At 41.3% G+C, this 26,409-nt stretch overlaps 13 protein-coding genes across 13 annotated transcripts; 5 read left to right on the top strand and 8 right to left on the bottom strand.

Moving 5' to 3' along the window:
* Window positions 1–15: 15 nt before the first annotated feature.
* Window positions 16–1,344, bottom strand: RGL1 (Rgl1p; the record flags this gene model as incomplete). Its single annotated transcript, XM_003644193.1, has 1 exon — window positions 16–1,344. The coding sequence occupies one exon, from the start codon at window positions 1,342–1,344 to the stop codon at window positions 16–18; it is 1,329 nt and encodes a 442-aa protein (XP_003644241.1).
* A 460-nt stretch (window positions 1,345–1,804) lies between these two features.
* On the bottom strand, window positions 1,805–4,246 carry MCM7 (DNA replication licensing factor MCM7; the record flags this gene model as incomplete). The annotated part of the gene is made up of 1 exon (XM_003644192.1): window positions 1,805–4,246. One exon carries the CDS (start codon window positions 4,244–4,246, stop codon window positions 1,805–1,807), a length of 2,442 nt encoding a protein of 813 aa, XP_003644240.1.
* A 2,817-nt stretch (window positions 4,247–7,063) lies between these two features.
* Ecym_1172 (uncharacterized protein) lies at window positions 7,064–8,164 on the top strand (the record flags this gene model as incomplete). The annotated part of the gene is made up of 1 exon (XM_003644191.1): window positions 7,064–8,164. One exon carries the CDS (start codon window positions 7,064–7,066, stop codon window positions 8,162–8,164), a length of 1,101 nt encoding a protein of 366 aa, XP_003644239.1.
* Window positions 8,165–8,286: 122 nt separating this feature from the next.
* On the bottom strand, window positions 8,287–8,865 carry DER1 (derlin; the record flags this gene model as incomplete). The annotated part of the gene is made up of 1 exon (XM_003644190.1): window positions 8,287–8,865. The coding sequence occupies one exon, from the start codon at window positions 8,863–8,865 to the stop codon at window positions 8,287–8,289; it is 579 nt and encodes a 192-aa protein (XP_003644238.1).
* A 277-nt stretch (window positions 8,866–9,142) lies between these two features.
* On the top strand, window positions 9,143–10,096 carry BTS1 (farnesyltranstransferase; the record flags this gene model as incomplete). The annotated part of the gene is made up of 1 exon (XM_003644189.1): window positions 9,143–10,096. The coding sequence occupies one exon, from the start codon at window positions 9,143–9,145 to the stop codon at window positions 10,094–10,096; it is 954 nt and encodes a 317-aa protein (XP_003644237.1).
* A 32-nt stretch (window positions 10,097–10,128) lies between these two features.
* MUK1 (guanine nucleotide exchange factor MUK1) lies at window positions 10,129–11,793 on the bottom strand (the record flags this gene model as incomplete). The annotated part of the gene is made up of 1 exon (XM_003644188.1): window positions 10,129–11,793. The coding sequence occupies one exon, from the start codon at window positions 11,791–11,793 to the stop codon at window positions 10,129–10,131; it is 1,665 nt and encodes a 554-aa protein (XP_003644236.1).
* Window positions 11,794–12,264: 471 nt separating this feature from the next.
* Ecym_1168 (uncharacterized protein) lies at window positions 12,265–12,747 on the top strand (the record flags this gene model as incomplete). The annotated part of the gene is made up of 1 exon (XM_003644187.1): window positions 12,265–12,747. The coding sequence occupies one exon, from the start codon at window positions 12,265–12,267 to the stop codon at window positions 12,745–12,747; it is 483 nt and encodes a 160-aa protein (XP_003644235.1).
* A 353-nt stretch (window positions 12,748–13,100) lies between these two features.
* Window positions 13,101–15,030, bottom strand: BEM1 (phosphatidylinositol-3-phosphate-binding protein BEM1; the record flags this gene model as incomplete). The annotated part of the gene is made up of 2 exons (XM_003644186.1): window positions 13,101–14,744; window positions 15,022–15,030. 2 exons carry the CDS (start codon window positions 15,028–15,030, stop codon window positions 13,101–13,103), a joined length of 1,653 nt encoding a protein of 550 aa, XP_003644234.1.
* Window positions 15,031–15,286: 256 nt separating this feature from the next.
* UBP16 (putative ubiquitin-specific protease UBP16) lies at window positions 15,287–17,377 on the bottom strand (the record flags this gene model as incomplete). Its single annotated transcript, XM_003644185.1, has 1 exon — window positions 15,287–17,377. The coding sequence occupies one exon, from the start codon at window positions 17,375–17,377 to the stop codon at window positions 15,287–15,289; it is 2,091 nt and encodes a 696-aa protein (XP_003644233.1).
* Window positions 17,378–18,010: 633 nt separating this feature from the next.
* On the bottom strand, window positions 18,011–18,481 carry Ecym_1165 (uncharacterized protein; the record flags this gene model as incomplete). The annotated part of the gene is made up of 1 exon (XM_003644184.1): window positions 18,011–18,481. The coding sequence occupies one exon, from the start codon at window positions 18,479–18,481 to the stop codon at window positions 18,011–18,013; it is 471 nt and encodes a 156-aa protein (XP_003644232.1).
* An 871-nt stretch (window positions 18,482–19,352) lies between these two features.
* On the top strand, window positions 19,353–20,660 carry CAR2 (ornithine-oxo-acid transaminase; the record flags this gene model as incomplete). The annotated part of the gene is made up of 1 exon (XM_003644183.1): window positions 19,353–20,660. The coding sequence occupies one exon, from the start codon at window positions 19,353–19,355 to the stop codon at window positions 20,658–20,660; it is 1,308 nt and encodes a 435-aa protein (XP_003644231.1).
* A 523-nt stretch (window positions 20,661–21,183) lies between these two features.
* NTE1 (lysophospholipase) lies at window positions 21,184–25,746 on the top strand (the record flags this gene model as incomplete). The annotated part of the gene is made up of 1 exon (XM_003644182.1): window positions 21,184–25,746. The coding sequence occupies one exon, from the start codon at window positions 21,184–21,186 to the stop codon at window positions 25,744–25,746; it is 4,563 nt and encodes a 1,520-aa protein (XP_003644230.1).
* A 223-nt stretch (window positions 25,747–25,969) lies between these two features.
* Window positions 25,970–26,221, bottom strand: LSM3 (U4/U6-U5 snRNP complex subunit LSM3; the record flags this gene model as incomplete). Its single annotated transcript, XM_003644181.1, has 1 exon — window positions 25,970–26,221. One exon carries the CDS (start codon window positions 26,219–26,221, stop codon window positions 25,970–25,972), a length of 252 nt encoding a protein of 83 aa, XP_003644229.1.
* Window positions 26,222–26,409: the final 188 nt, after the last annotated feature.

Here is a 26,409-nt window from a genome sequence, read left to right as displayed (position 1 = left end):
ATAAAATTAGGCAGATTACTCAATTATAGGGATCCTTTGTAAGTATTTTAAATCCTTAGTATATATAACTCCAAGATGCTCCATAGTTTCTATGTCGGCTGCGTAAACAACAGGTGGTAAAGGAGGATATTCTACAATCCCTGTGACTTTATTCCTCCTTATACCACCAAAAGCATCGTAAAAACTCTTAGCACGATTAGCGACTTCTCGTTCATTTGCTATAAACTGTTCTATTAGAGCAGTTGAAGATTTTGGCCAAGCTGTGATATCCAACGGTTGGTATACCTCAAAATCTTTACCATGGCTGATTTTAAATTTGATGACTAAACCATGGGTTACCGAAAACAATTTGCCTCTACTCGAGATGGAACGGTGGTATTGGAATTCCCGGAGGTTTTTATTTTTGCTCTTTATGATAACCGTTTCTGGAATAGGTGACTCTAGATTTTGTTCATGATGAGGCACTTGATACATTACAGTGGGCTCATTCATTGATTTCTCAAACTCCTTGAATAAGGAATTTTTTGTGCTGATATCCAACTGGGTCTTCAGATTTACACCAGATTCCCCGATAATAGTATTGTATGGAGTATAATCAGTTTGAAGAGTGTGGTCTCTACCATCCATGTGAGACTCGTACACTTCTAAAAATTCTTTGAATTCAAGCACGATACTTTTAAGTTTTACCTTTTTGTTGAAGATTTTTTGAGAATACGACTCCCGATGGCTGTGAACCAGGTTGGGAAACAACTCGACTTCCACTTCCAGCACATCTTCTGTCGCAAGGCATGGATTCTTGATACTATAGCTAACTTGGAATTTTTTGTCTGCAGAAGTGACAGTTCTTTTCAAAGGTGGAGAGAGTTCCGAAGACGCAAGTAAATTATACCGCTCAACATGGACCATAGACTTAAAGGATTCAGAAAGAGGAGCTGAATCACTCCCCGAACTTTTATATGGACTGCAGCGATATAGCACAACACAGGTAATGCAGGTGAAGGTGTAACCAAACTTATTGTAATTTGTTTCCTTGATATCATCAGGCAAACCTATCGTCAGCGGTATGTCAATACCAATAATTTTTTTGTGAGAAAGTTTAATATTCTTCTTATAATGGATTGTCTCTTTCTCCAACTTAGGCTTAGAAGTAAAAGAGGGCCCGGTACTATTCAAGACTTCAGTCGTTTTCAACATAACTTCTATTCTTTCAATAAAAATTGGTCTCCCATCATTAGACCGGATTCGAAGCTCACATTCAATACGAGGAAGCGTCTCATAAATTCCAGGACAACCTCTAGTTATTGAATTATAACTCGGTTTGAGCGATATAACTGGACAAGGCATCGTCTTGTTTAAAGACTTTGATGATGTTAGATGGAACGTCAAAGTGCGGCGTTGTCCCACACATTAGTCTTTTAACTATCGATTCCGTGCTATATGACATCTACAGATGACTAAAATAAGAAACAAGGCTACGCCAGACAATGATGAGGTTTTTACATATTAAACCGCAGCAGAGTTTTGCAGGATGAAAGACTCATGAACTTTGGCTATATCCATGGTGTGTGCTTGTGTGCTTGTTACGTTTGTGTTGAAGTGTGTTAGGCTTTGATGGGTTTTTGTTATAACTTTTAAGATCGGGATTTCACAACTTTAAAAATGGGACTGGGAACGGACGTTGTAAAGGAAAGTGTAGGAGGTATTTGAGGTTTAAAAAATGAATACTAATTATACCAGTAGGACCGGTTTATATGTCTTATTACTGTACGTAAAACAGAGAGAAAAAGTCATTACTTTAGCAGATCTAAGCCTCTGTCATGATAGAGTCTCGAGTTTGTTGGGATACAGGTACGTCGTCTTCACTTCCATCAACAAACGTCAGGATGTTTTCTTCTTCTAATTTGTACCAAATATTTAAGTAAGTGTATTCTTCAATACAGGTGTCTAGCTGTTGTTGAGTGAAACCCCTGGATCTTACGGTCTTACTAATTGTATCCATAGATAAAGATTTGTTAAAGCTTTCACCTTCCGTTGCAAGTTTTTTGATGATGGTAAAAATCTTGGTTGTAGGCGTTTCGTCATCAAGTTTTGTCTGGTTATCGTGGTACAGAGATTCCTTTGAAACCTGGACCAGTCTTAAAGCCTCTTCGACATCATCAATTTCTACTTGATCGCTGAATCGTAATTTTGCGAGGGCTTGTGAGATTCTAATAGTTGCCAATAAAGTTCTGGGAGTTGCCTGGCCAAACTGGTGTCTGGTATCAGTCACGTTTTTTGAATCTTGCCTCATTCGAATGTAGGACTGAACAACGCGCTCATTCACTTCTTGAGTCATAGTAGGTCTCTTTGTCTTGGCATAAGCGATAAATTCCCTCATTCTAGCGGGGTCGATAGGTTCAAAGTCCAGGTCCGGTTGTTTGTTGTGCATATGGACGAAGGAAACATGTTCAGCCAATCTCTGATCTGATTCTCTATTTGGTATATCTAGTAGCAGAAACATAACATCAAATCTGGACAATAGGGCAGCAGGTAGATTAATATTTTCTAACGGCGATAACCGCGGATTATACCTACCGTATAGCGGGTTGGCAGCTGCCAAGATGGAAGCCCTTGCATTCAAAGTTGTGTTTATCCCTGCTTTGGAGATCGAAATCGTTTGCTGTTCCATAACTTCATGAATAGCTGTTCTATCGCTTTCATCCATCTTGTCAAATTCATCGATACAGCATATACCATTGTCAGACAGTACTAATGCACCTCCTTCCAGCACCATTTCGTCTGTAACAGGATCTTTCATCACGGCTGCCGTCAGACCAACACCAGAAGAACCTTTACCCGTTGTATAAACACCCCTCGGGGATATTTTACAAATTGTTTTCAACAGTTGGGACTTAGCAACGCCAGGGTCGCCCATCAGACAGATATTAATATCCCCTCTGATCTTCATACCATCGCCCACTTGTTTTTCAACACCACCAACCAGCAGCAATAGTAAAGCCTTCTTAACATCTAAATTGCCGTATATTTCTGGGGCAATAGATTTCGCTAATCTGTTGTATACATCACCTTGTGATACAATCTCCATTACACGTTGCTCAATCTCAGGGGTGATTTCAAATGAGGAAAATTTCTTCTTATGTTGATGGACATACTGCGTCCTGAGATACGTTTCAGTCAAAAGTCCCGCCTTCAAAGCCTTGAACCCAGTGTAAGGAGACGGTAGGTATATACCAGTGACGTCGACGACATCACCAGGAACCATGGACCTTACTAAGGGACCCGTAACATGAATCGTTAAAGTTCTCGGGATATGGCCAATAGGTACCTGATGTGACATCTCCTGAATCTTACATTCTTGAAACGCGCTGAATTTCGATGCCCTTGTCGACATAAATAACTGACCCTTGGTCTGGTTCTGTTGGCATTGTTTCGACTGGCATTCCAAAAATGGAGTGAACGTACGTTTATTAACTTCCTGGAACACTTCCGCACCACACTGATCACAACTATATGCACTAACCTCCACAGCTGGCTTAACATCCGAAACCCTGGTTATAATACCACGAACCGTTATCAACTTCCCCAAATGCGATCCCTTGGTTTCCCTGACGCTAAACGGCCCATAATTGGCCCTCAATTTCTTAGCAGTCGAAGGCTTGAAGTACACAGTATACCGTCGAGTCAGCATCGCAGGAAACAAATCTTCCTGATCCTCGCCACTTTGACGCGCCAACTCGTTTAAATTCACGCCTAAACTATCGTCCCCCATCCGCTCCAGCTCAACCCTCCGTTCGTTAAGCTGTCTCTCATTCCTCAGCTGCCGCTGATGTAAAATAACATCAAGCACATCATCCTTGTAATCAAACTCCCGCGTTGGCGGCGGCAACAACTTATCAATCACCCTAGAAAATAACTCTGTATATCTATGCGCATTCTCCATAATAAGCTGAGACAGACTCCGTCTCAAACCCTGCTCGCTGCCACCAACCATCTTCTGCTGCTGGTAAGCCTCCACATCATCAATTTCAATGTAAAGTGTGCTCAAATCTCGGTTCGCAATATCTTGCAGCAAACTCAAGTATTTAGGCCCTGTCCCAACCCCATCTTCCCCCATATAATCATCTTCCACCACCATTCCATTACCATCTACCTCAACCTCCTTATAATGAACTAAAAAGTCTTCTATCTCATCTGCAACACTCCCATAATCGACACCTAATTGAATACTTGGCAATGCCGTACTCATACTGCTTCTTATTGTATATATCACCTTCAGTAAAAACCCTCCAATCACAACAAAAAAAATCAAAAGAAAAATTGAACCACCGAAACAAAAACAAACTATCCCACTTAACCTAAAATACAAATAGAAACCCAATTAACAGCTCTTTCCTAATGCCTCTCAACAAACCCACGTAGGCTTTTCATCTTCTCTATATAATACAAAAGAGAAAGAAAGAGACTGTGTGTTGTGGTGCTTAAAAACAGTTAAAACTACGATCCCACCAGGAATCTGGAAAAAAGATGAAAAAAAAGAAAATATCCCCTTTGGGAAAATCCAAATTTACTATGCCAAAAGGGGAAATTACCCTTTTGAAAAAACCAAAAAACACCACGTGACAATCACATGACCACCACCGCCCATATCCCGTGTTTTACCGTCTTCTCGGAAGCAAGGCTGCCGCCCCCCACACCACTTCCAGCCAGCCTCAAAATGGCTATGCAGTGATGATCACCAGGAACTGCGGCACATCGTATACCAAATGTAAACAAACGCGTAAAATGGGTCCTTTTATGGCTCCTATTGTTCCCCTTTTAATCCCATACCTGACGCGGATCTGCCATCCTTTTTTGTCTCCATCTATACAGCAATCCACTTCCTATAACTATACAGTAGCAGCCTTTGCTCGCCCGTTCCCGCACAATATAGGTAAGACCCAACTCCGTGCTGTACATGTCAAAACTGCGCCCTGCGCATACACCACATATTTATATCTGTACACGACAGGATGTCCAGCAACGGCTGAGCAAGAAGTATAGGCCTACCGAAAAGCAGCCAGGCACTTCGAAGACTCCCTCCAGAGGGGGAATCCAACACTGCTGCCTATGATATATCAGCACGTTCCGTTCAGGATTGTAGAACATGATGACATCATTATATACGTAGTGATTATATGGATATTTTAACTGAGAAAGCCTTGTAGAGGAAATCAAAACGGGTTCCCCTGTCGTTCCGTAGACGAAAGATGGTTTAAGTAGTCTTGTCGTTAAACGAACAACCACACCACATAGGCAGTCTCGGGATGGATAGCATTTAGTATGGTTTGATGGAATTTTAAATTGTGGTGTGATCATTTAGCAAGATATGCATGGCTGTCCTAAGCGGATTCAGGCCACAAAGGATAATTTCTATCAGGGACAAACCGCAGTTGGGGCCATAATGTATGATGTATATGTAAATTCGGATAAGTATTGAGTTATATAATGTAGAGAATGACATCGGCGAGGCAGTGGAGGTGTAAGAGAAGTAAGGTTGTATGTTTATTTTCACATTAGGGTTTTTGGTATATAAACGGTATATACACTATATATAGCGTATAGCCAAGGCGATATAGTGAAGGCGTCACAAGACTAAAACCAGCGCAACACACACACCATTATACTGCTAAACATCTCTACAATATAATAGTATACATAAGAACCACTGTGGGGGACTACAGCTTTGTTTGACAGACAACAAAAAATAATTAATGAAGATTCAACTGAGTACTACCAGTTACAATACCGATATAATGATACACAAACTACTACTTAGAACAAAATCAGCATCAAGACACTTCTCGCAGCCATCATCTTTCTCAAAGTTTAACAACGCATCACTGATTTATGGGTTTTACCTAACGTTAGGTTTTACGCTACCGTTTCTGCTTTCCTATCACGAAACTTACAACCAAACTCCAGAGGAGATGTGTATGCTAAAAAGCAGACCTAACCCTAGAGCTGTATTTGCAAGATGGATTTGATATGCGGACTCATAGTTATTGCAGCCATATTTTGTTTCAAAAGAAAACCTTAAGACTTCCAAGATGGGTTTGGAGGAGAATTTGTTAAATACTAGGCCGTCTGTTCTCTCCTAATAAAAACGCTATATTTTATATGTTCCACGGATAAAATATCATTGTAATAGCCAAGAACTACAAAAAACACAAGTCAAAAAAGGCACCACATTCATGAAACCTCGACTTTCTGGGTATATAACCATGCTAGCGCCAATTATTACCTAAGTTGGTGCCATATTTACACTGCTAGCTGGAGGACCGTGGGGGACTATACACACACACGCGCGCGCAGCGCAGCGCCGTATATATTTAAGAGGATTAACCAAATTTCATACTATATATTTATTTATTATCAATAATATAAAATCAATTGTGATTAGAGGGGCCTCTATCTGCCCCATCGCAACTTGGGGAACAGCAAGAGGTTTTGACTTCATTCTTTGTAGGTAAAACGGGATGCGCATACCCAAATGTCAGTAAATCAGTATCTGTGCAAGCTATGATGCGCCATAATTGGATATGTGCGTTTCAACGTTCGACAAGTTAACTTCGCTAAATGATGCCAGCCCTTTTGCAGAAAGGGTCGATATTGAAATAAAATCTCGCGTCTGATTAATATTGTCCCAGAAATAAAGTAATACTATTTAAACGTTTTAGGATTACTCATAATTTCTTTTTGTTCGAATCTCAACGTTCCCTTTACTGCGAAATGCTCGAGGACCTTGATCTTTAAATTAGTGGTGGCGCTGACCGCTACAATATCGCTTTTTAACGGTCTCTGGGTCTCAGATAAGGAACCCCTATCTTTCCATAAAGTCTTGTTGCACCCAGCAACTGCTCAAGAATGGGGATTGTTATTATTTTATCAAGTTCCATCGCTGTTTCTTGGAGGACATCTCTGTAAGCTCATCTTTTTTTTGCGGATTTCTGCGAGATGTCTCTTCATCTTTATACTACTGCATATTCCAGTTAGTTCAACAGGATATAACAACGTAAAACCGGTCATGGAGCTTAGAAGAAGTACTAGGTTAAAAAGGGCTAATACGGACACCAGTGTGTCGAAATATAATGCTTCATCAGAGGACGATTCGTTTCGGTTGTCGCCTTCACGATCGCCGCCCACGACAGTGATTCAGCAATCTTCGTTACAGCAGCAGCAACAGTTCAAGACACATAACCGTAATACCAAGAAATTACAAGTAGGCGGGGCCTCGAACCTGATAAACAAAGTTAATTTTCATGATGCGGTTTTGGCAAAGTTTCCCCGTCCAAAATACCATTGTAAAAGGACTGAGCCAACGTTTCGGTTTGCGGGATTAAGCAAAATCAAAGTTTCTGAGCTAGACAGAATTATTCAGGATTTAACACAATCACGCAACGAACAAGCAAGCAAGTTTGATGGTAGTGTAGCCAACAGTAGCCACAGTCACGCTAGCCACAGTGGCAAAAACAGTAACAATAGCAGCACTAAGGAAGTCATAACTGACTCGGCTGGTTACGAGTTGTTCACATATCCTACAGATCTGGTTGCCATTGGAAATATCATTCAGCAGATAAGCCAGCTTAAAGATGAGCTAGCAGTTACAACTGATGACTATGACCCAGAAAAGCTTATTGCAGATATCAAAAAACATGGAACGCATTCTCTCAATGATATCGATCGCCAACTGGTCAGGTTAGCCGAGGAAAACCATAGCGCTCCAGATGAAGGCTGGCTTAATGCTTTGGCGGATATCCATGATATAAATCTTCAGGATATCTCAGACATGATTGTAACCAGGAATATGAAGAAAACCGGTATGATGAACACGGGGCTCGGTAATGTACATTCTTCTAGGAAAGCTGATATTCAGTTCCTGTCCAACAAATGGAATAAACTACTAGCAAAGGAAAGAAACATTACATTATATTGGCCGAACAAAAATTCCAATAAGAAGACATATTGTTCTATGAGTTCCAATAACTTACTGAGTCAATCTAACGTTATCTCACCCGATGCATCAGGCAATGCCGTTAACACAGTATCTAAATTAAATGAACCTCTTAACACCGCGGTACAGGAAAATCCCAGAGATAAATTTAAAGATGTTCCTTTGCTTTTCTAATCTTCTGCGTATCCCGATTAGTTCAGCTGTAGATGACCGTTTAACGGTGTATATGATAATCTTTGTCGCATAATTGGTTTATGTACTATTTTACTCTATATATTAGTCAAAATATGCAGTTTTTACCCATTCTGACGTGCAAACCGCTCGCCAACATGCCTCGTTATGCCTTTCACATATATTTTATTCAGTACTTCTCCCACAAAATAAAGTATATATCCCGGTAGAAAACAAAGCAGGCATCCTTTGTAGCCCCTGGTTAGTAGAATTAGGCATATGTGTGTGTAACAGGCTAGCACAGAAGTTTTCTCCAGCCTCATGGTGAAGTAGTCTATATTAATTTTTAATACTTCAACCATAGACGGCATCCTGGTGTCAATGGTGTATGCTAACAGAGTAATTACCGTGGACAATACAAGTAAATTCCACAAGTATCTCTTGGAGTTGTTAACGACCCTTTCATGGTTCGACAGCTTAAAACCCAAATCAACAAGGGAGATTACCAAATCCCTTGGTTTAACATCAAAAAACGATAAAATTAACAAGTGATACTGCCGTCTCCTAATTAGTAAATTTACATCATGCGGAAATCTATTAAGCAACCCGGTTCTGACAGCTAACGTGCAAGTTACCACGCCAAGTAGATACAACTTCGTAATAGGCAGTGGTCCTTCTAAAATTATCCCTAAAGCGCCTTCCATTACCAATCCAACACCTGCCTAATCGTAAATATTAGCTTCTTTAACTTGGGGACTCCTAGATTTAGTCATGCAACCTTTTGGTTCGAGGATGTAATTATTTGCAATCCATTAAGGGGTCCTTTTAGTGAATAGGCTTCCTTGCACTAACGGAAAATGAAATTTCGACGTGGCGATAAAGGAGGCATCTCACGGCCTGCGTCTTTATACAAATACCAGCAGTAAAGGTGAAGACACGAGGAAAATAGTGACTGGGATAGCAGCCAAAGGATCGACCGCCATGGATTTAATCGAAGACCTCGTGGCACGGCCAGTTCTTTGGTCAGCTAGTCAAGAATATATCATCAAGCAACCATATGATCATCTTGCGCTACAACCGGGTAAGAATTTTCGAAATAAGCTAATACAAATATTTAATAAGTTTTACAAACTTTCCTCTGAGCAAGTATCGATTATATCCCAGCTAGTGGGGATTCTGCATGTTTCAAGTTTACTTATTGATGATATAGAGGACAATTCTATTTGGAGACGAGGGAAGCCGTCGGCACATGTTGTATTTGGGTTACCTATGGTTATAAACACGGCAAACTATATGTATTTTGTGTCGATGTCGCTGTTGCAAAAGCTAGCTGAGAATCAAAAACCGGAGGTACTGTCTCAGCTTCTATTAATATTCAATGAAGAAATGATGAATCTACATAGAGGACAAGGGTTGGATATTTATTGGAGAGATAATTTTATAGTGCCGTCGGAACTAGATTACTATAAAATGGTTATGAATAAAACCGGAGGGTTATTCCGCCTTACCATAAGGATCATGGAATGCCTTCAAGGGAAGGTGGAATATTCTTTGGTGCCTTTGACTAATATCTTGGGGGTGCTATATCAGGTTAGAGACGACTACCTGAATTTAAAAGATTCAAAGATGATCTCACTCAAGGGATTCGCAGATGATATTACGGAAGGCAAATTTTCCTTTCCTATAATACATGGGCTGCAACATGCCAGGGAAAATGATCCGAAGGGGTTTGAGCTGCTCAGTAGGACATTAAAACGGCAACATAATAATGACGAAGAGAAAGTAATGGTTGTGGAGTACTTATCGAACGTTAGTTGCTCCCTTCACTATACCAAAGTTAAAATATACCAAATATGCGAGTTAATAAAAAGGAAGTATATACCACGCGAGGATAAGGATCTTCATGCTTTTGTAGACAAACTGAGCTCACTTTAGCTATGTGTAACTGATTGGACGAAATAATGCAGTCATGACTCTAGTGTCCTTAATAGTTTTTGATAGGTGTCAAATACCATTCTTAGCTCAGAGACCTTCAAATCTTTAAATTCACGGCCTTTAAACCTTTTCCATGATTCAGGGATGATTATTCTGCTTTTGACAATTTCTTCCACTTTCAACGATGATTGTGAATTGTTCCTACTTGGAACATCATTATGGAGCTGGGTCTGCGGTCTATGGTTTTGAATTTGCTGTATTTGGCTTTGATTTGAGAGCTGAGATGCTGTATGTTCGGGATATTGCTGGTTATGACTACCTGAGTTTAATGCAACAGTGTGGTTTGGCGTTGGAGGTGTATAAGATTTGATTTTTCCAAATATATTTCTCAATGAGTTATCTAGTGTCGACCCCATCATAAATTTATAAGAATTGGTTCGCGGTAACTCTGGTTTATCCTCAGAGTCAATATCTGGCAATTTAATTCTTTCTGATAGTACAAAAATGAAATCCGGAGACGCATGCTTTTTTACAGTATCAGGTAGATCATTAATTGTCAAATTCTCTAAGAAGTACATTGCTGCAGTCATATTAGTGAGCGCATATTGTTCATTTGCAACAAGCTTCTTGTTAAATCTGAAAAGTTTAATAAACTGAATATTCAAGTACAGCATCTTGACCGGATTCAATATAATATCGTATAGCAACAATGACAAATAATCATCATTGCTCGATGCATCTTTCAATCTTGTCATTTTTTCATGTATCTGTAGTAATTGAGCCATTTTCTCTACAGGGGACATACGGTCCTCTACTAGTGTTTTTAAATGTTCACCTAAGGATTGTGAATCAATATCCAAGTTCCTGGACATTCCCAAAAATTCGGGCAAATCTAACTTGCCACTTTCAGCTAGCTCTTTCAAATGCTGGATCTTTAACGTTAATATCGTATCATATTCCATGAATTCAGGACTGTTACGAAACAAATCCAGAACTTGAGCTTTGCGATTCTGAACGGAAGTCTGAGAACTACCCGGTACCGATGTGCCCACCTCCAAAATCTTCTGAAATATATCCCTTTCGCAAATATCCAAATATCTATCAATCTTCAGAGTATTGGTTTCCTGGATTCTCAAGTGCCTTTGAATCTCTTCAGGGTTCAAAACAGACTGAGAATTGTTCTGTGAATCAGTTCCAAATAACGAAGATGAACGCTTTTTGTGATAAGGCCCACTACCACTTCTGCTTCTATTTAATATACCACTCAAACCTGTACTCAACGTTTCTCTGGCAGTCCCAAACCCTAAATTATCCAAAGCTGACGTACTGGCATTCAAAACTCCGTTACTGCTTTGGCGGTTTACATACTGCGAACATGCAGCATCAAATTTATTGTAGAATTGTTGAAATAACCCAGATAACAGAAAAATCGATAAAGGCTTCAAATACTTCGGTTGCTTCAAATCAGATATAAATATATCAACCAACTTAGTCAACTCATTAGGTAAACTAGATATCTGAGATAACTCCCGCTCAAGTTCTTCCTTGTTTGAGTTCCCGGAAACCCCACTGGATTGCTTTGAGATTATGGATGTACTACTACTAGAATCATCTAATACAACACCCGGCTGCTCCTGCCCCTTTGCTGACTCCTCTGTCTCATATATATTATGACCGATCGCTGTGGTATGAAACATGGCTCCAATACCACGTATACTTGCAATAAATCACTATCACACTACCTGTATTTCAATCAAACCAAGTATCCTGTTATGCTGTTGTGTTCCTTTCTTTCAGGCTGTGGTGTTTTTGTTCCGATTCCGTTGCGTGATCCGTAGAACATAGGAGTTTGGAGCCTAACAACCTTGAGCTGAACTTACTACCCAAAACCAAGTAGATATGTTTATTAGGAATAATAACCGAACTAGTGTGTTGAGGCTGTATGTACTTTGGATTGGGTAGTCTCTAAGAAATTTGAATGGCTAAGGGAGCTTGTTAGAAGAAAGGAATTATTAGCCCTGACACTAAATCAATAAACGGTTCTAGAATTATCTACAGTCAAGGAAGTTTGGTCGCACAGAGTTTCAATAACTGCGAACTCCAGGGCTAAAGTGATTGAATATATTGACGTTATATAGAGCCAAGATTGGCGGTATTCAGTTCAATCAATGAGCTCGTTTAAAATGAAGAGGCCTCACTCTGACCCAAATGATATCACGATTTACAAAAGACAAAAACTCATATTGGATTTGGAAAACCTATCAATCAGTGATGGTCCGCTTAAAAAAGTGAAATATTGTGCTCTGGAACCAGCCAAAGAGAGTGATCCATCGAACTCGTTGGATTACCAGCTGATACCCCAGGCCATCAAGGGGCAGATTTGGGATTTATTGAGGAATTTGGATGATGATGATGATGAGAGCGCTTCGCAGCAACAGATATATCGCACTATATGGGAAAGTGTATACGGGAGTAATCTACAGCTGGTGAAATGGGTCAACTGGGGTGCATATTTATACAATTCTTGGTTTCTTTGGTATCATCAAAAAATGGCGATGTCAGAAACGACAGTAATAGCGTCTGACATAGAAATGGATACGAGCGATAGTGAGGTTGATGAAATGGAAATCGATATGGAATATGAAGATTAACTAAAGTCAAAAAAAAATTCTAGATTGTAAAATCGGTATAGTTACATAATAGATTACAAAACACTGGTAAAACATTAAGCTAGTAGCATTTTAAGGTAACAATATCAGCGTCAGATAAGTTGTGTCAACTCAATGAGAGTTAGTCAGTTTGTTAGTATCTGTCAGGGCAATCTGAGCAGACATAAAAGGTGCATTCAACAGTAAAACAGTCCATAAATTAACAACAAGAGAAAAAAAAGGTTGGATAAATTGAACATCACTAACGTATATGAAGTGTATGAAATAAATTGCATGTAAGTTTGTTGAATCTATCAATAAGGAAAAAGAGAAAGAGAAATATTGATTTTTCATTATTAAGCATCTAAAACAGTGATCTTCAATCTTTCCTGGATAATTCCTATCACTTGTTCATCAGAAATAATTTCTGTAGCAACGTCATCGTCTGCTCTAATAAAGATCTGAAATTTCTCCGAATCGATTCTTGGTGCAATTTTCTTCTTTAGCTCCTCCAATGTGATATCTGGGGATAAAAGCAATGCAAAAATGTCATCCTTGTAATAAAACTTTATCTTTGTTGGCTTTATTGGAGGGGGTGCTGCTGCTAGACTTGTGGGTCTGGTTGAGATATTCGCGTCGTTCAGCGACATATCGCCCATTTTCTCATAACGTTTTAGATCAGTACCAGTCAGAGTAGATTCCTCCTGGAGACCAATCCTCGGCTTGTTTAGTGCCACTGTGTCATCATTATCGCGTTCCAAGTTTGAGCCGAAGTTTTCGTTTGGTAGCAGTCTATCAAAGCCATTGTTTTTAATGGCAAATAACGAGTTCACCAATGCTGATTGAGAAATGTGTGGCGGCAATGTGATCAATTCCTTGACGTAAATATTCAAATCATCCTTCCTCTTCTTGGTAATACTATCAGTAACGTAAGGGACCGGTCCTGGAATATATGGCATAATTCGCTTCGTCCATTGTCCACCACTATCTCTTAATTTCCCAGCTTCAGCAGGATAAGTATCCAATAATTGTACTTGGAGGTCATAGAAATCTTCATAATAACGCTTCAAGGAGTGCGAAGAACCGTCATCTAAATCACAAACTACATGAAACCAATACTTTTCACCTTCCAAAAGGAATGATTCTACAGCAGCATTTACTACTACTAATTGTTCAAAAGTCTGCATCATTGTTGGGTATATCTTATGTGGCTGAGATGACGTGGGATTCATAGATGAATTAGTGCGCCCTTGATGCTCTACAGACCCCAAGGAAATGTTACTCGCCTTATATTTGGCAATATTACTCTTCCACTCCTGTACTGTAGGCAAATTTACAGATTCAATATCGTCTGTAACATTGTTGCCCGTGGCATATCCAGTATTAATATCAATAATACTCACAAACCCAACAGGAACTAACCCTGGCCCCCCTAGCCGACCTATCGGCTTCGCTATAAACCATTCATAATTATGATGCGCACAGATAAATAGATTTTCCCCAGCAAAAGCACTCAACTCATCTGATTTTTCAGCCTTGAAGTCATACAACACAATCGCATACAGCGAACCTGCCTTCACAGACTGCATCGCCTGCTGAGGCGAAACCAAAATACTCTGCGTGGAAACAACTCGACTCCTGGAAACTGGCTCGAAATAACTCTTGGGAACCATCCCTTTCCTCCCACTATCAGGACTACTAACCTCAAACCATTCCCCATCCTCCCCTATAACATGCACAAGTTCCCCCTTGGTAAATGAAAGCTCCCCAGGCGACTGCGCATGGTACGTGTACAAAGCCTTCAAAATAATCGGAACCTCATTCGAGGGCGAAACCCCTCCCCCATTATTCTTCACGCCCCGAAGAGACGTATTGGAAAGACTTCTAAGACGATTCATATAAATCCCACTGTTCCCTTTCTCCTGGCTTGGCCCACTAATATCTGCAGATGTAATCCTTCCCTTCGCAAAACTACTAGACTCCTTCTTTAACTTAAATCCCTGTTTAAAACTCCTCAATTTTCGTTAGTATAAATATTATTTCCCCCAAATCCCCACTCAATCCAAATCTCATATATTCTTCTCTACTAACCTTGTAATGAAAGACAATAAGTATAATATATTTTATTATATTATACTAGACCTTTTGAACACCTTCAAACACAACAACCCAATCCCAATCAACTAAAAAATCCCTAAAAAATAAAAACTATCCCACACAAGTCATCCTCATTATCTCTCATTACAAAGAATATTCAAAAATAAATACTTCTCATACCTTCAACATCGTTCTATTCTTTGCTTATTCTGGCCTAGAATGCTACTTTGCTGAGTGATCTGTTTGGAAAATTAATAAATTTGTATGCCAGTCAAAATGGCTCTGCTTTGCCAGCCAAGCACGCGTTTTGGGGGCCGTGCGACGACATTCGAAGAAGTCGAGGGTTCGATGGGGTCACGTGCTACGAGATGATATACAAAAGGAGCAATGATTAGATGCTTGAAGAGGGTCTAGAGAGGTAGAAGAGCTAGAAAGTGTGTATGGATTAGGGTGGTAGTTGCTGGTAGTAGAGCATGTAGACATGCTTTGTCTCAGCGACTAGTTCGGAGGTCTTACGTTCTGCGACTTGGGTGTCGGAGATATGCCACCAGGGGTGGGTGGAGACGTGTTTAATCTTTCTATAGGTGGTTGGATTGGGGGTGGATAGGGCCGGGGCGGTGATGCTGGCAGGACAGTCGGTGATGTCGTCGGTGGAGGTAGTAGCAGTGGCGGAGTGAGTATTTATCATGTTCGACGAGGCAGAGGATGGGCGGTGGGGCTGTCCTACGGCGGGGTTGGAGGAGACTTCGCTGGAGGGTATCGGGTGGATTTCTTGTTCGGAGGAGTTGCTGGAGTCTGTTGTTCTGGAGGGGGTGGTTTGTTGTTTGCTGGGCATCAGGTGTGCGATTCTTTTGAGGGTTGAGGATCTGGGCGGTTTTTGTGGAGGGTTGTTGTTGTTGTTGCATTGCGTGGTGTCGGGGATGGTTTCGGCGGCAGGGCTCGTTGTAGTTACTGCGTCGATGGCCTCGGTTATTGGGGTGCTATAACTGGCTGCAAAACTCAGTAGTGCGTTTTTGGATGTCGAGGAGGATGTGCAGACGGGAAGGGCGACGGTGGGCGAAGATATGAAGACTGCGCGGGACTTCAGGTCTTTTACGAAGTCGGGTTTGTGGCGGAACACCTCATAGTGACCTTGGAAATGAGTTCCTGTGTGTTTGATCATTGCTTGGAGCTTGTAGCGTACGCAATGTACGGCTATACATCTGTCTTCTTTAATTTCTTGTTCGTTGAGGATCAGATCTTCTGGGAAAAGTACATTGCAGGAATTTTTGGTGTAGGTGACACCGTCAAAAACAGAACGAGATAAGTGCAGTAGAAGGACTTTTGGAGAACTAACTACAACGGTACGTTTTAGTATTCTGGATTTGAGGCTCGGAATATGGCAGCCATCTTTATGGTATGATTTAACGTAAAGTTCAAGGGGTTCCGGTAGGTCGTCGTTGATGCAAATGCGTGGCAGAAGCTTAGCGAGATCATCCAATTTTGCTCGCTCTTCCTGTGAGACATTATGATAATCGCGCTGTCTTTCGTTGTTGAGAATGGCTCTCAACCTACACGAAATGCACGAATAACCCTCAATTGTCTCTGTTTGGTTGTCGAACATCATATCTTTTAAGCTTGCACTAGACATCTGGGGCACAGGCAACGAATGCATTGTAAAACGGTGTACATTTACCTTAGAGGAATTGTTGCACCTCAAACAGATGAGATTAGTAGCCAGAGAACCTTGAAAAGGGAATTCTGGAATACGTATATCTGAAAGCTGCTGCTTCTCAAGAAATGTCTTCAGTGCCAGACGCTCTTTTTCCAGCGTCTCAAAGAGGATCTGCGAAAACTCGTGTGCATCGTTTTGTCCTGAAGAAATCTTGGCATTGTGAATCTGTTCCAAAGTATGCAACAATGGCTGCAGCGAGGTTTGTGTGTAATTCTTCACAGGCTGTTGCAGATTGTGGATCATAATGCTAAGGGCTTCGTGCATGCGAAGATCCGGTAACAGCAAGTCCGGAGTCACATGGTTCCCTTCGGGCTCCTTGCCATTTGCAGCTGCACAGTTTGCTGACACCGCTGCTGGATCTGTAAACGGCGACGCCGACTTTTTCGAGGGCATTCCACCGTGATCGCTGAAATCCGCTGCATCGTCCCTGGGAACCAATAAGCCCAGAGCCTGACGTGTGCTCCTTACGACTTCCGTAACGCCGTTCAAGTATTCTGCCAACGCAGGCAACGATGCAAGGGCTTGTATCGACGAATTTGCAAAACAGTCGTTCCGACTGTTCGTTAGTCCGGTGGTATATCTGTCCTCCCTTGGGGAACTCTTGAACATATCTGCGCTACCTGGGGACAGCCAGCCTGATATTGAAGGACCCAGTATATAATATGAAATAACAGTTACGCCACCCAATATAAGAAGCTGTGTGTTGTTATAGCGACTGCTAAGCAACCTTTGAACAATTCCAAACTTGCTATTGGCCGAACGATAAGCACTTATAAAGTATACTATAAGGGACATAAATGATGGCAAAACAATAGTCGCCATGTAGCGGATCAATACCTTCAAAACACCTTTATATCACTCGATGATGATATGCCCTTGTTATCGCCCCAAATATCTTCCTTCTACAACCACCACTGCTCGCAATATTTCAACGGTCATCCCACTAGACCACAGCGTGCCTTGGTTAGAGAAAGCAGGGAAGATCCAGTGCGATGTTCAGAGCAAAGGCTTGATCGTAGCTTATGACATATCTTCGAGCACGCAGAAAGGGGTTCCTGGGATTATATAATCAATCTTCCTATTATAACAAAATAATATACCCTGCAACGTTCCATCTTAGAACTAATGACAGCAGTATCCAGCTCCCCAAAGGCCGTTCAGATCACTTATGCGGGTACCGGCGAGATATAGAGCTATCTATGTTGCGAGATTTGGAGGCCGGTTTCTAGCTCATAAGACGACGGGGTATCACGTGCAACTGCTTCCGCAGCTGCTGCCGCAAACCTCCTCCTTCCAATATATAATAAATAAAAGCATCCAAGACAGCATTTTTTCGTTTCCCAAGTTACACAAAAATAAAACAATAACATAATAAAAATTGTCCGACTGGCCGCACACGTACACCGCTCCTCTCTCTCTTATCCCTCCTTTTCTTGTTGTATCCCGCAAAGTTGCCTACCACCTATCCATTTCTAGCTGATCAAACCCTCTCTTGGTACCACTCATCATAAAATCGCCTGCCCCTAACTTGTTGCGCATTATCGCGTTCTCAATCAAACTTAAACGTTCATCTAGATTCGTCTCCCACGCTTCTAACGACGAAGATGAAGACATAGTACGCTGGTTCACAAGCATCGGTGGCTGCCTGCCACCCTCCATAGACGTTCTCTTGTATTCAGGGGTTGTAAACCGTGAGTTATCTTGCACACAAACATTCGAAAACTGGTCCTGAGCATCATCACGCCCTCTTACAGGATCGTGGGGGGCCTGGTAGCCGTTGTCTACCGCCTGCCTGATACGCATTCCGATTGTCGAAAGCTCATTCTGATACTCATTACACTGCTCCGAACCCTCTCTAGTCCTGCTATTCAATTGTCTTTTGTAACCCGCCATCGTGTTTCCGCTACTTGGTCTTGAGGTCGTCATGATGTGTGTTTGTGTGTGTTCCTATAAGATGTCTGGGGCTTCTGCTATATTCGTCTGGTACTTTCCTGTATATCTGGGAGAGGTTGAAAGAGCCGGCCTATATCCTTATCCAAGCATTCTCCGACAGAGGAACTCCAGCGTGAACAGACGTCTATAGAGAAACGACAGACAACAACGGCTCCAACCCACGCCACGGACATGAAGGGAGGAACAGGCGGGAAACTTCTGGAACTTATATACCGGCTAGATCTCGGCCGGGTAACTCCATTATATCTAATATGTGTGGGTGTTGTTTGTTTACATGTAAACAAAGGTGCACGGGCGATCGTCCCGCGTTACCCGCCCACAGAAGGACCAAAACCACACCCTACTCCCTTCCCGACGTCTTCGTCATCTCGTCTCATCGTTTTCGTATTTTCGCCGTCCTTTCTCCCTCTGGTTTTTTTAATATAATGGGAACTTGACGGAACTGGACGGAACGAACAGAGACCGCTATGCGAAATAAAGAGCGAAAGATATGCCCCTATGTACACTTGATAGCGAAATAGATGATCACCACTTTGTAGAATCCCATATTTACGGGATTATAAGAGCAATATTTTTGGAGGAGGCACCTAGGCAAGATGACGGCTTGTTTAATTCCTCTTTGACTAAAGGACTGCAATTCTTTTTCTTTTTATGTTGATCACATCATCAAGTTGTATATATATATAACTATATTGGTTGTTCTCTTGCTTTTGGAAAAGTAGGAAAAATACAAGTTTTTAAGACTGAGTGAGGACCTTTTTGACAACGAAAAAGAGTTTAACGAGAAGGTATACACAAGGTGCTATTTGCTGAAAAGGAACGATTATTTTTTGTGTAGAATATAATGGTGTCAGTTGATTTTAATATTTCTTCGAAAACTACAGTTGAGTACGAAAACGAGTATTCAGCCCATAACTATCATCCTCTGCCTGTGGTTTTCCACCGTGCGTCAGGTGCACATGTTTGGGATCCCGAGGGGAAGGAATACTTGGACTTTTTGTCTGCGTATTCTGCGGTGAACCAGGGCCATTGTCACCCTGAGATCATCAAGGCACTTGTTGATCAAGCGTCGCAGTTGACATTGTCCTCGCGGGCGTTTTCCAATGATTGTTTTGCTGTTTTTGCCAAGTATGTGACGGAGTACTTTGGATACGAGATGGTTTTGCCAATGAACACTGGGGCGGAAGCCGTTGAGACTGCGATCAAGTTGGCGAGACGGTGGGGGTACATGAAGAAAGGCATTCTTCAGGGTGAGGCTATAGTTTTGGGGGCACAGGGTAATTTCCATGGACGCACGTTTGGTGCTATCTCGTTGTCTACAGATGAGGAAGACTCGAAGAAGGATTTTGGGCCATTCCTGGCCAACACTACTGCCGAGTTGCCTGGTGGGGCGGGAGCGTCTATTAGGTATGGTGTGATTGAGGATTTAGAAAGGGCTCTTGAACATTCTGGGGATAAGATTGCGGCCATTATCTTGGAACCTATTCAGGGCGAGGCAGGGATTGTCGTTCCTCCTTCGAGCTACTTACTGGGTGTGCAGACGCTGTGCCGTAAATACAATGTGTTGTTCATCTGTGATGAGATTCAGACTGGTATCGGACGTACTGGGAAGTTGTTGTGTTACGAACACTCAGAGGGCGTCAAGCCTGACGTTATTCTGTTAGGAAAGGCTATCTCAGGCGGTGTTCTACCTGTGTCTTGCGTGCTGTCCTCGAAGGAGATCATGTCGTGTTTCTCTCCAGGCTCTCATGGCTCCACATATGGAGGTAATCCCTTGTCCTCCCGCGTTGCTATAGCTGCGTTAGAGGTCGTTAGAAAGGAAAACTTGGTCGAACGTGCCCGTGTATTGGGTGATAAGTTCCAGGCCGACCTGCAGAAACTAAAGACGGAATCCTATGGTGTTATCTCTGAAGTTCGTGGTAAGGGCCTACTCACAGCAATCGTTATAGATCCATCGAAGGCTAACCACAGGACCGCTTGGGACTTGTGTCTATTGATGAAAGACGAAGGTGTGCTCGCCAAACCAACTCACGAACACATCATTCGTTTGGCGCCCCCATTGGTCATCTCCGAAGAGGACCTCCAAAAAGGTATAGTTGCAATCAAGAGGGCCTTGGAGAAGCTTCCAATGGCTGAAAGGTCTTCTCACTAGTAATTTAAGTAGGTTGGGTTACATATATATACTACATTGCGTGTATTGGTTTTGTAGTAATTGCTAGCTCCAAAAGAATTAATCTTAGTAAGGCACTGACTGAGCTTATGCAGGCAAAATAACTGCTAGTCGTTTAAAATTGTGTCTCGCCTCTATCCGCTTGCACTGTGCTGCTTGCTAAGCACGGGTTTCTGATCTGCGAAAAACCTCCATAAAACCCTCAAGCACAGGAACCCTCCTATTTTCGAATACCGTGCCGTCTAAAATCCCGTTTATCATTAGCTCAGGATTACGCATAGTGCTTGGTCTGGCTATATTTCCATCCATCGTACTGATATCGCTTATCGTCGATACATTTCATACCGACCCTGAAAAAAAGGGAAGGTAAAAAAAAATCTAAAAAATGGACTGCAAAACATGCTCTCTTCGCTACAAAAGGTGGTTTCAAATGGAACGGTCCTTTAAGTTTTGAAGATCAGTTCAGAAGCGCCAGGCTCTTTCAGTATAATTAAGATTGTTAATAATGAGTAAAGAGCTTGAAAATTCAGTGGTGTTAATAAACTCTACTGATTCTCAGGGAGCTTTAGCGCACTGGTTTATATCCTGCTCATCCTTTATCGGGTCATTATTTGCTAATGGATTTTATGTTGTTTCGAAAGTGATTCAATTTGTGTTCCTTGGGATGACTTCTGCTGCAATAAGTTATATTTCCTATTCTGGTGCATCATTTTATTTATTGGCTTTATGTGGAGCTCTCCTACCCCTTCTCACGCATCTTATTCTTAAAAGTCGTGTGTTCTCAGCTTATTCCCTTTTGAAGCGCGATATAGATGATGATATGTTTGCCAAAAACAGGCAGATGATCGAGGATAATGAGGCAATTTTTATGAATACATCTGAGGATAAACGCAGGTCTGGGTTTGCATCCTACCTTGACGAATTTCTGAGTGCTATCAAAATCTTTGGAAATCTCGATAAGTTGGTGTTCCATGAACTTACTAAATCGATGAGAACCCAGCGTCTAGAACAGGATGAAGTTATGCTGCTTGATGACTCTGTTGGGTTTTCAATTGTTGTGGAAGGGACTTTGCAGATTTATCATAAGATTGCTACACCTCACGAAAACAGCAACAGCCATAATGGCGCGAAGCCTGTAACAGATGACTACCAGTATGAGACCACAGACGATGATCTAAGAGTTAACGGTGAAAGATTCCAATTGTTAAACAAGGTCACAGCGGGAAACCATGTCTCTTCCCTTGTAAGCATCCTTAAACTTTTCACAGATAACCAGGCCCCTATGACGGAGACAAATGGCCTAGGAGCCAAAAGTCCATCGACTGAGTGTATTGTAGATACTTCCTTTCGGCCCTCTGTTTTCCCGTTCTTGGATTCCCTACAGGAACCGCAGAACGTAGACATAGCTTTAACCAAGGCGTATCAAAAATATGACGTTTCACTTCAGAATATGCCCAATGCCCCAACCCCATCCTATTCACCTGTACCCAGACACATCGATGATTCTCCAATTTCTAATCATAGTATAGTTGAAAAAAGTTCTGAATCTCTTCCGGAAATTGTTGCATATGCTTCTACAGACTGCACAGTTGCAGTGATCCCCGCCAGTGCGTTTAAGCGGCTAATGGTAAAATACCCTCGGTCTGCCTCCCATATTATTCAAATGATTCTCACAGAGTTGTATCGTGTCACTTTCCAAACAGCCCATTCTTACTTAGGGTTGACTAAGGAGATTATGTACACAGAGGTATTATTGAATAGGCGTGTTAATTTTGAGTTGCCGTATTACTTGCAGGATGCGCTATTGAAGAGTATACAAAGGAAATCAAACGAGTTACCTTCTCAAGAAAATATTCACAGACATCAGAGAGGTAGTGCAAGGAATATCTCTCAGGGGTCCACCAAGGGTTCTCGTCATATTGCCCTTGAATCCAGAGACCAATTTAACCCTGGCGATTTGTTATCTAACGTTCCTTTATCACGGAAGGACTTCAGCTGCCGTACTACAAATGCTTCTTCAGGTTTATCTAGGGCGCAGAAATACTCAAAGGATAATAGTAGCACCAATATAACTTTACATCAAGGAGAACCACACAATTCTAATAGCCATCATCCTTCAATCTCATCTCCGTCAACATTGAGTACAAAAACCTCAAAAATAAACTTAAATGAGAATCCCAATTCCTATTCCTTTTCTGCAGCAGAAGAAACCGAGGAATCTGCTTGGAGAATGGCACTTGTTGAAAGCATATTTGGTTATTTGGGTATTACGAACGAAAATATCATGCCCCCAAATGAGGATAGTTTCCTAGTGAAGCACAGAAGGACTTCAAGCGCATCGTTGTGTTCATCCTTCGCATCTGTATCCCAAACAAAATCATTAAATCAAGAAGTCTTCAAGTGTTTATCTCCGGAGAAAGTCAAGATTAGAAAGAAGGCCCAACGTGCCAAATATGCTGAAAAGGAACCACTAAACCTAGACTTTAATTCTGCCAAGGTCGAATTTGCTCAAGGTTTGGAAACGATGTTTATTTCGAGCGGAACTATTTTGTTGGAACAAAATGCTAATAGTAAAGGGTTGTATTATATCGTATCAGGTGAATTAGAGGTTTGCTCCAAAGCTGAGGAAGACCTTGTTGAGCATGTTCTTTACACAGTAAAACCTGGTGGTATTGCAGGATATTTAGCAGCTGTAATAGGTTTTAAATCCTTTGTTTCATTGAGGGCTAAAACAGACTTATATGTTGGGTTCGTGGCACTAGGAGTGCTAGAAAAACTTTGCGACAAATATTTCATGATTTATTTGAGAATTGCAGAAACGTTGACCAACCTTCTAAGTCCTAAAATACTAAAATTGGACTATGCATTGGAATGGGTACACTTAGAAGCTTCTGAAACGCTATTTAAACAGAATGATCCAGCAAACGCAATTTATGTGGTGTTAAATGGCAGGCTCAGACAATTACATCAAAGAACTAAGACTCAAGAACCATTGGAAGAAAAACTTTCATCTTTGAGGAGAAAGAAGACAAGAAAGGAATTAAACAAGAGGCATGTACAGGTTATTGGTGAGTATTCTCAGGGTTGTAGCTTTGGTGAGGTTGAAGTTATAACAGCAGTGAATCGGTTATCCACCGTTGTTGCTGTAAGAGACACGGAACTAGCACGTATTCCAAGGACGTTGTTTGAAGTGCTTGCTTTAGAACATCCCTCAATAATGATTCGCGTCAGCAGGCTTGTGGCGCGTAATATATTGCAGAAACATTCTGATAGTGATGAACCCACAAAAATTATGAATAATGCGAATGGGTACCGATATGATTTTAATCTAATGATTCCATCCTCTGTTAGCAGCTCAAGCTGGGGCAGTGACAGCTTTAGTTGGGCAATAAATTACAAGACTATCACTATTTTACCTATCACGCAAGGGCTACCAGTGGAAGAGTTTGCCACAAAACTGGTTTCAGCTTTCAAACAAGTAGGAAGGACTACTATCGGATTGACTCAAAGTACCACACTTTCTCATTTAGGTAGACATGCTTTTGATAAGTTGGCTAACTTGAAACAATCTGGCTATTTTACTCAACTTGAAGAACTCTACGAGGTCGTTGTGTATATTGCAGACACCCCTATAAATTCTTCTTGGACCTCAACATGTATTTCTCAAGGAGACTGCATTTTGCTTCTAGCAGACGCTACTAGTGAACCTGACATTGGTGAATACGAACGTCTGCTATTGAAGAACAAGACAACTGCAAGGACGGAGTTGTTACTTTTGCATCCGGAGCGGTATGTTGAACCTGGTTTGACTCATAAATGGCTTCGTAATAGAATGTGGGTTCATCAACACCATCATATGCAGTTTGTCAGTTCTCAAAAACATTCAGAGAGATCGGAGCCAAAGTCCGGCGTGAATTTTTTGAACCCTGCATCTGTATTTATGGAGAGACTTCGCCAAAAGGAGCGCTTAAACCAATTGACGAAGAAAACCCAAGAAAACTTCGTAAAATTATTGCCGGACTCGATCAAGAGCACTATGGAAAATATTTCTCTGAAATATATTCAAAGGAAACAGAAGTATTACACCCCTGTTTATGCTCATAAAAATGACTTTCTAAGGCTAGCACGGATTTTATCTGGCCAAGCTATAGGCTTAGTGCTAGGTGGGGGTGGTGCTCGTGGGATTAGTCATTTGGGTGTCCTAAAAGCCATCGAAGAACATGGCATCCCAATCGATATGATTGGTGGTACTTCAATTGGATCCTTTGTTGGTGGATTGTATGCTAAAGATTATGATTTGGTTCCCATCTATGGAAGGGTGAAGAAGTTTGCTGGCAGAATTGGATCTTTATGGAGAATGTTAAGCGATATGACATGGCCCGTCACTTCTTACACAACCGGCCACGAATTTAACCGTGGTATCTGGAAATCATTTGGTGATATTAGAATTGAGGATTTTTGGATCCAATATTACTGTAATTCAACAAACATTACAGAATCGGTCCAGGAAATTCATAGTTCTGGTTATGCATGGAGGTATATCCGTGCTTCCATGTCCTTAGCCGGAATATTGCCTCCATTGACTGATAATGGCAGTATGTTGCTTGATGGAGGTTATCTAGATAATCTTCCAGTTTCCGAAATGAAATCTCGTGGATGTAAAACCATATTTGCTGTGGACGTGGGATCTGTAGATGATAGAACGCCGATGGAATATGGAGATTCCCTTAATGGCTTCTGGATATTGTTTAATCGTTGGAACCCATTTTCCAAACATCCAAATATTCCTAACATGGCAGAAATTCAAATGAGGCTTGGATATGTAGCCTCTGTAAATGCTCTAGAGAAGGCTAAAAGTACTCCAGGAGTCATTTATTTCCGTCCTCCAATTGAACCCTACGCAACTTTAGATTTCGCGAAATTTGAAGAAATATATCAAGTGGGTGCTGCATATGGTCGTATGTTCTTCCAAGAGCTAGAGAAAACGGGTAATATGCCCAAAATCCCAGGTAATGAGCCTTTCTCTGCACAGGGAATGCATCTGCAACATAGACGTAACAGTATCTAATATCCCTTGCAAAGTACTGAAGTAAACTTATACGACACACACTCATATATATTCGCAGGATCTAAGATAAAAAAACAGAAGATAACCTCATCTGGAATCATCATTGAAAACTATGAGATATTGCATTCTCCAGAAATTCCGGCTGTTTTTTTATATACTGTACATATGCAATATTAGGTTACATAAGTAAACCCGTGTATTCTCCCCTTCTTCTTACCTTTAATCATTCTTCAGGTTGTGCAGTAACTAATGTCACACTATCTCCCCTGACAAATATCATCTCTGAGGTTTTCGTTTCAAACCTCAAGTTGCCGTCAACCAGCTCGTAAATTGTTTCCTCTGCATCTGAAAGTACGATATTACAATGCGAATCAAAAGCCTGCAGGGTACCTGTAAGTTTTCTGGCACCCCGCAATTTTACGTAAACTTTCTCGTCCAAATTTAACCTCAACAAGTCCAACGGAGTATCAGACATCTTTGGATCATAAAATACTAACTTGTCCCACTAAGGTCAACCACCAATTATTGGCTTGAGTTATACTTTTTTAAAGCTTAACCTTACCAATTCTGAAGAGCCTCAATGGCACTGTTCACAAGATACGGGTAACCCACTTGGTGAAAATTTTACATTTCAAGTTTTCGAACTTGAAATGATAGTACTTA

This window comes from Eremothecium cymbalariae, chromosome 1 (genome assembly GCF_000235365.1).
Source record: "Eremothecium cymbalariae DBVPG#7215 chromosome 1, complete sequence".
Taxonomy (NCBI): Eukaryota; Fungi; Ascomycota; class Saccharomycetes; order Saccharomycetales; family Saccharomycetaceae; genus Eremothecium; species Eremothecium cymbalariae.
The sequence above is the reverse complement of the archived record's forward strand: the minus strand, read 5'-3'. Positions and strand labels throughout refer to the sequence as shown.